This window comes from Buceros rhinoceros, unplaced genomic scaffold (assembly GCF_000710305.1).
Source record: "Buceros rhinoceros silvestris isolate BGI_N320 unplaced genomic scaffold, ASM71030v1 scaffold6956, whole genome shotgun sequence".
NCBI classification, from domain to species: domain Eukaryota; kingdom Metazoa; phylum Chordata; class Aves; order Bucerotiformes; family Bucerotidae; genus Buceros; species Buceros rhinoceros.
Window position 1 is genome coordinate 13,062 of NW_010419249.1, and position 8,440 is coordinate 21,501.

At 49.2% G+C, this 8,440-nt stretch overlaps 1 protein-coding gene across 1 annotated transcript in view; it reads left to right on the forward strand.

Annotated features, from left to right (window-relative positions):
* Positions 1 to 2,204: 2,204 nt before the first annotated feature.
* CAPN5 (calpain 5) overlaps positions 2,205 to 8,440 on the forward strand; it is a 36,977-nt gene continuing 30,741 nt past the window's right edge. The window contains exon 1 of the mRNA XM_010138829.1: positions 2,205 to 2,366. Within this exon, the coding sequence (XP_010137131.1) occupies positions 2,205 to 2,366 (162 nt within the window). The remainder of the gene's footprint in view (positions 2,367 to 8,440) is intronic.

Genomic DNA, 8,440 nt, shown 5'->3' on the forward strand with positions numbered 1-8,440 from the left:
TGTATTATTCAGGTTTTGATATCAAGCCATATATTTTTAAGGCTTTTCTGAGGGCAGGTGATGCACTTGGGCCTCTTTGTGGCATCTGGGAGCTGGTCCTGATGTCAAGGAAAAAATCCTGTGAGCATCACTACAAGATCTTTAGACCACAGCACTTCATCACATTCCTGAGCTGCCTTCGAAAGCTCCTGTATGAATCAATAATTTTGTAACTGGCCCTATGCAGGCAAGGTCCTGCCCTTGGTTTCCAAATAAAGCAGGACATGCTGAAGACAGACCAGCTCTCCCCACCTTTGCCCTGCAAGCTAAGATGTTATAAACTATAAAATCTCAAATCAACAATCCTGGAGGATCATCGCTAAATGCTCACTACGTTCTTCCTCCACATTGGGAACACGGGAGTAGTGCGACATCCAGGTAGGTGGGTTGTTGGCCGTCCAGTGCCAATGGTCCCCTTCATGGAAGATGCATCTATCTGTTGCCCTAGTCCACCCTGTGCAGTCCACCCAGGGTAGTGCCTCTAATGCAGTTCAGAATCATGGTTAATTAGAGACCTAATTGTGCCTTTCCACAAGTTATTTGCAGTTGCTGCCTCTCAGGGCGCGGGGCTGGGACACCCTCGGTGATTCGGAGAAAGGTGGCTGGCTAGCACAGAGCACCCCACAAGCTGCTTTAGCAACTGATCCTCAGCAGCAGATACCTGTGGAGCAGCCAACAAGGGGGTTATTTTGGATTCACTTAAGCTCTGAGTGATGAGCACTTGTGCTACTAATCAGGCTGATAAATACCATCGATTAAACCTGATGCTTTGCTCCTCTGCTTTGCAGAAGTGAAGTGTTTTTGTCTCTCCCAAATGAGAGGAGGCTGACTGGGTGGGTGATGCTTGGAGGATTGCTCTGATCAGTCCAGGCCTAGGTTTAGCTCTTAAACATTTACTTTCCTTCAGCTAATCCTAACGATTCATTAAAAAGGGATGTGACACCACTCCTAAATTGATGCCCAGCTCTAAGTGATTTTATAATCCCAGAGATTCTGGATGTTTACAAATTAGCTGTTTCCAGTTTGCCTTTATTGCAACTTCCTTGTCCCACCATGTGTGATGATACCGCAACAAGCATATGGTTTCTGTATATCTCACTGGGAGCAATGAGTTAGGTCAGCTTGCTGGATGCATCTGCCTGCTGTATGGGGCACCCATCATTTTACAGTGGATGGTGTTGGAGACCACAGTTGGGGTTGTGTGGCACAGAAAACCTCGCTTCTGTAGGAAACCAGACTAGATGTTTCCAAACTAGGGTCACTAATGGTCAACAATTTGAAAAGGACATCCCATTTTGAGGAGAGAGAAGGATTGTACATGGCTGTTGCAAATAAATACTGAGAAACTTTAGGAAAGCTTGGGAAGAAGGTCTGTGATTTAAACAACATAGAACACCCTCTTCCCTGGTGCCTGCTGTGGGACCAAGGTGACTCGACCTGTGGGGTGGAGGGATGAGGACCTGACCAAACTGGTTCGTACCCAGTGACCAAATGGCAGGGGTGATGGAGCAGTGATGGAGAGGTGCTGCTCTCTCTCTGGGGGGCATTTGGACGATGGTTTCCTGCTGTCTTCTGGATCGCTAAATTCACGTCTCTGCCCTGGAAGCCAGACGCTTGTCAAGGCAGAATAATTAATCCAGAACATGTGGCGCTCTGCCAGGAGGCATTTTTTAATTAAAAACAGATCTGATAAAGTCTACTGAGAAATGAATGTCTCTGATGAAATCATGAAATGTATGTCTGAAATTTGGGGCTGTGTGGTGGGGGTGGTCTGGGTAGGGCTCAGACCCTGTAAAACTTGCACACACCCATCTTGCAGGGGGTGCCTTCTCCTCCTTTTGCCTCCAAAGGCTGTGTTTTTCCCAAATGAGTTATGAATTCACTGAAGGGCAGGACACCAGCTCTCATGTACTGCAGTTCCTGTTTTGGAGCATGCTGGTATCTCCAGGAGTGAGCCAGAAGTGCTTCATGGGACTATAAATGTGGGTTGTAGTGATGTAGAACAGTCAGATCTGGGGGAAGGCAGAGACAGAGGCTAGGTGGTTGTCTCCAGCCACAATGTTTTGATCCTGCCACCAGTATGAGGAGGTGGATTGAGGGTCCTCAACCAGAGCCTGCCTCATCTCACTTTCACGTGCCTGTCCTCCCAGGGCCAGTAGGGAAGGATGTTTTCCTCGGTGAAGCCATATGAAAACCAGCGCTACGCCTCCCTGAAGAAGGAGTGTCAGCGACGGAAGCAGCTCTTTGAGGACCCGCTTTTCCCTGCCAACGACGACTCGCTCTTCTACAAGTCCAGGATCCAGGGCATCCAGTGGAAGCGGCCGAAAGTAAGTGCACCTGTCCCTTGCACCTCGACACTGCTTTCCACCATCCCTGCTCTCAGCCATCCCTGATGGTTTGCTGCCAGGTTGGTGTTGGGTGCTCGTTAAGCCTGGGTGGGTGCAGCAGGGAAAGTGTTATCTCTGAATACTTTTGATTGTGCTTTTGGAAAGGGAAAAGAAGATAAGATTTGGGTAGGGGATATGGTTTGGGGGTCTTTGGGAGGTAGGTGATCTAACCCATCCTTTCTCTCCTGTGCAAAACTTGTGTTCTCTTCTCGTCCTCTGCAAAAAGTACTCTGCGTGTCCTCCACGCTGCTGTGTCTGGCACGGAGGCAGGTTGTGAGAGGCTGGGCGTAATGTTGCCTGTCCTCCGTGCTGCCTGTCCCCTTTCTACTGTCCTCAGTGCCTGCCCAAAAGATGCACACCATGGCTTGAGGGCACTGTCTTGGGGAATTTGTATGCCCTGTAATGGCCATCTGCTTGGGGTTGACCATGAGGCCACTTCTGGCTGCCATGAAATACAAGGTGTCCCAGGAAGCAATGATAATTACAACTGGGGAGAGGCAGTATCACAGCAGCTAACACTCCTGAGTCTCCTTCCCTGCCTGCAGGGAGGAGCAGCCCTCACTGCCCAGCCCATACTGGTTTGCACACAGCTTAGTGGCATTTCAGCGTGGCAGTGTCGCCCGAGCCACCCTTGCCCTCCTCACCCCTGCCAGCAGCTCTGAAAGTCAGCTGGCCTTTCCCGAGACAATGCTGTGTCTGTCTGGGGGAGGGCAGTCTTGGGAGGGTGGACAAAAAGGCTTTGTGTGAAGGGACAGATGGAGCTGAACTGACTCTTTCTACGTGGCAGGAGGGGCTGAGCCCTGCAGCATCCCACAAGGCTCCTTGCGTGAGGAGGTTTGACTTCCTTCTGCTCTGCCCTGGGCTTTTCCATGCCAGCTCTGTCTGAACATGGGGTTTGTGTAAGGCTCTGCGTGTGTGTGTTTTAGCTTATTCCCTTTGTCCATCGGAGAGGGAAGATGCTCTGTGCACACCTGCCTTCTGAAGACAGGGCTCCCCATGGTCTGGGCTCATTGTGCAGGGCAACACAAAAACCCCTTGTGCATCCCACTACACAGATGATGCCCAAGACTTTCTAAACAACTTTCTTTGGGACTAAAGGGTAAAGATGTATTTGACACCCCTTTGCTGTTTTGCACTTAGAGATACACGTTGATTCAGCATCACAGCTAATGACAGAGGGTTGGATGCAGTTGCAGAGGGGCAAAGTTTGCTTGTCTTCTGCTGAGCAAGCTGTATCTCAGAGCTTGCTGCATGGGTCATGGTTGGTTCTGGTTATTCAGACATTATCATGCATAGACTTGTCAGTGCTTCTTTTCAGAGAGGAGGGAGACCTTTTCTGAATGGTTGACCCACCTCTTCTCCACCTGATTTTCTGGCTTTCAGCTCACCTGCAGCCCTTGGTCTTCAGGCATGTAGCATCAACTTAAGAAGACATGAGGTCAGCCAGCAAGGCATCATCCTGTTGCTGCCTTGCTCCAGGGAACATGAGATCTAAGAAAGGTTTCTGGATCTCCTGTTCATCACCCGCATGGTAGCATGTTCCACTATGTCCAAGCCCATCTCTGTTGAAGCATGGGGTGAATTCAACATCTTTCGAACCAGCCGGCTCTGCAGTTTGAACATAGGCTCCTCTGGCATGGGCTGGCAGTGGGAATGAGTGCTGGTAGTGGGTTCCACACGCAAGCAAGGTGCTGTGTGTTTAACTGGACATGGAGATGGTCCCCCTTTTGCTGCTTCTACACCAGCCGAAGGGAACTTTGCCAGAGGCTTCATCACCAGAAGGAGTCTGTGCTGAGCAATAGCAATCTCCTTGATGCTCCTATCTGGTAGGGTCATCTGATCAGACCTGTCCAGCTGCCCTGATCACAAAATCACCATAAAAAAAGAAGATGAGCTCACATGTGCAGGGAGAGAGCCCAGCAAAAGGTCCCAGCATCTTGTGCAGGAAGGCAAATGCAATGCATCCGGGTGTTACAGATCTTGAGAAATATCTCATCACTTTGCTGCCTGCAAGAGAGCTGGAAAACACCATCGGCTTCTCCAATTTAATGCAATGTTCATTAGGGTCCAAAACATCTATGAAGTCCAAATCAACTGCTGTGCTTGTGTGGTAATTGCTCTCTATGCTTATTAAGCCACACTAAGTCCCTACAGCATCTTCTTTCTATCACAACCAGCAAGTCGTTCCTTAGGCGATCACATGTTATTCCTGGTTAGAGAAAACAAACAGAGGGATACTCCCAGCTTTTGGCACGTGCTGTTTTGGGGACTTCCTGACCCAGAAATGGAGTCTGCCAGCACTGGGGATGCTGTCTGCAGCGAGGGGATGGTGTGTAAACACCTCTGTTATCTCTCAGGGCCGTGGCCGTGGTTTGTTTTGGAGAGTTTCAGCTGAAAGTGCTTGATAAAATGTGAGACCTCATCATGCCTCAAGTCTTGCCGAGAGAGCAGAGTGGGTGGAGAGTGAAGATAAAAGCACTGGGTATTAAAAACTACTGTTTGCTTCCTCGGAATGGTTGTCACTTATGGTCTATGCAGAGAGGGGATCCATAGGAGATAACTTCTTTAGGCAAAGCACTCATATGTGAAAAGCAACTGTAGTGAGCTCACTGGGGTGGTGGGAATGAGCTTTGGCCGACGCAGAATGTCTTTTCCGTGTATTTACATGGCACTAGTACAGATCTACACAGCCCATCCCTCATGTGTGCATCCCCTCGTTCCCCATCAGCACCTGTCCTCATCCTTTCTGCTCCTCCACGTCCTCCCAAAGCCTGGGGTTGCTTTGGAAACCAAATCAAAACAAACCAAAACAACCAACTGCTTGCTTGAGGTTTTTCTGAACAGGGGGGAAAAGACAAGGCTGAAGGGCTTTTCTGGGACAGCTCATGAGTAACCCTTCTCGGGTCAGGCTATTTTGCTTCAACTTCCTCCTGCATCTGGTGTTGCAGTGTTTCCTGGAACAGGCTCAGCCTTATTCTTTCCAGCGGGGTGTCCTCCCTCCCTCCCTTCCTCCTTGCTTTCCCCTGGCCTCAAACCCTGCTTTGGATGCCAGATCTTTGCAGAGGGAGCAGCTGTTTGAGCCCTCTAATCAGGCTTTGGCTTCAGTGGTTGTTCCCCGGACATCTTCGTGATGCAGCACGGCAAAGGCAGAAAGCTAATTGCTGAGTGTATTGGAGGGAGGGAAGCTGAGGCATCAGCCTGAGCTGGAAAGGAGGTCCCAAAGATCTTTGTTTTAGTGCATCCACTTAAAAATGAGACTGGTTGCTCATTGCTGAGCCAAAAGCAGATTTTGGAGCTGGCCAGGGCAGCATCAGTGGCTCTTTCTGGCAGCAGCACTTGGCTATTGCATTAGAAATTAAACCTAGTGTTTTGGGATAAGACCAAATCCTAGTTCATTGCTTGAAACTCCTCCTCCCTCACACTCTGCCTGCTACCATATGAAGGTGAGGGAGATCTCTGTATTCAGGCAAGTAGTACCATCTATAAAGGAAGTCTTAGCTCTGCGTTTTGTCCTCCCTGTTTGAGACTGGAATGCTGGCAGTGCAGCATGGGAGCAGGAGTTTTAGTCTGTGCATTGAGTGAGCTGGTCTGGGCTCTCGGGAGCTGGGTGAATGGGGAAGAGTGGTACTGAGAAGAAAGGAAGGGAGTGTATGAAGTACAGGCTGGGAGGCAGAAATAAAGGGAGATCTGGGGCACCCAGCTGTGTCTGTCAATCCTCTGGGAAAAAAAGCAGTGATGGCCCAGGGTGGAAGAGGCTCATTTATGCTGTGGGAAAACAGTCCATCCCTTCTAATCATCACTGTCCCAAACTCTCTTCTTGGGTACAAGTGACTTCCAGTGATGCTGTGGGGTTCATACAGGGTTAAATTAGGGTTGTTAGTTCCCATGGGCCTTGGCAAGGACTTACTTTCTCTCTGCAGCAAAGAGGACCACACAGTTCAGGTTCAGTCCACCAAGCGATGACCTGCTGCTGAGACTGGTCACCAGCCAGGACAAATCTGGGCATCGCTGTGCTCCTGTGGGAAGCAAATGAAGCATGGTGGGAGGCTTACACCATGCACAGATGTGATGTTGAACCACATGAACTGCATGCTGTGGTCCTTCAGCTCTCCTCAGGGAGCAACGCTGAGCCTAGAGAAGGTTTCTTCCTCCCTGTCCTGTGAGGCAGATGGGGCTGCTGTGTGCTGAGCATTTCTCTGTCCACAGCAGCGTGTCTTAGGACCTTGCAGAAGCACCTCATGGTTTTCTCTAAGATGCAGAGTGGTTAGGACAAGAGATCCCAAAGATGCTTGGTGGGGACATGGTGGCATGGGACTTCAGTGCTGAGCTGCTCTAGAGGTGGTGTAACGAGAGAGGCTGTGACAAAGCATGAGGATTTCCAAGCAGACTGTTGTCACAGTGAGTGGGTGGCTCAAGGTGATGTGCTGTGATGGTTGAACCTGAGCTGCACCTCTGCACTGTAAGTTCAAGCCTGGTTGGTTGCAACCACCATAGAAACTCTCTTGGATGAAGTCTATGCCCTCCCATCTCCAGGGGAAGAATTCTGCCCTCCAACACTGTTTCTCAGTATTTTTATATCTCTCCAGCCTTTGCTTGCAAGCACCGAGTTATCTCTGCAGGAATTGTCAAGGGAGGTTGTCACTGATTAAACAGCACACAGGTAGATTCCTGCTAAATGGCGATATTATTTTATCTGAGTGCAGAGGCAATGTCGTTTGGAGGAGAAAGCCTGAGAGAGCAGTTTTGGGGGAGACAGAGACACCAGGTGTTTTGGGAAGCGGGAGGTCTCAGGGCAGTGGGGCCATGACGTTTTCAGCCATATTGTGGCACTGGGGAGAGATGCTGTCATTCACAGCCCTGTTTGTTTTGGGGTTTTTTGGTTTTTTTTTCCCAGCCAGACAAGAGGAATATTGTTTTAGAAACTGAGAAAATACCATTTTTCAATAGCCACTTCCCCGTCGGTCTGACATATATCCAGCCTGACTTGTATATAGGGGTTTTGTCCATTATACCCATTGTCTTCTGAATTCGAAGCAGTTGTGTTTGGAGGGTGAGGAGATGTTGCAGGATGGGAGAGGATCTCTCAGATCCCCTTCTCCTTGCATTATTAAGCACTTAGCTCCTTTCGCTTGCTGAGTGAGGGTTATACAATCGATCCCCTCGGGGTTTTCCTGGAAGGGGAAAGGAGTCAATGAACTAATTCACTAAAAGCAGGACTGGCACTTGCCTGCCCACAAATTTCAGCATTAAAAGGTCTTTTTCCCCAGTGGATAGCACAGGCTGGGAAGCTAGCAAAAATACAAGGGTGAAAATAATAGGGAAGACAAAGGTTAACTTCTTGTAGTTCTTTGCTTCTGAGAGCTCACCCAAAGCAGTGGTCAAGGAGCAATAACCTTCTGGTGCCTCTGAATCCTGCTTGGAACTTCTTCTGCCAGAAATACCAGTCTCTGGTACCTGCGCTTCAAGGATGTCATTGCTCAACTTTTTGCAGCTTTTTGGCCTGTCTCACTCTGTTTTGGTCCTACCCCAGAGGATGTTCATGGTTAGCACTGATGCTGTGGCTCCTCGGTGCTGCTGGATGCCCTGAGGGACCATCTCCTCCGAGCAGAGTCTGTCATCTGTCTGCAATCCATCATGGGAGTCGGAGTCCTTCCAGACCTTTGCATTTCTCAGCTCCAGAATTTATGAGCCACTTGCCTGTTAATTTATCTGCCGTTTTCAGTAAAGCCTGGAGCTGATTGCCAGTCTGCTTGCTCCTTGCTGGGAAAGGATTTGGTCACCATTTAATACAATCTCTGAATTGACCTTGTTTTTTATGTTTTCAAGCCATTCACATTCTCCCCCCATCCCTTCCTCTCAAGGAGGGACAAGAGAATTTTCATTATTATTTATGCTTGTTTTAAAAGGTCTCTTCTCTCACTGAACATGATGCTGACCCTGACTGCATTCCAGCAGACCTTGCTGGATCCTCCCAGGGCCATGGCCCTGTGGTGCCAGGCAAACATGCTCTTTCC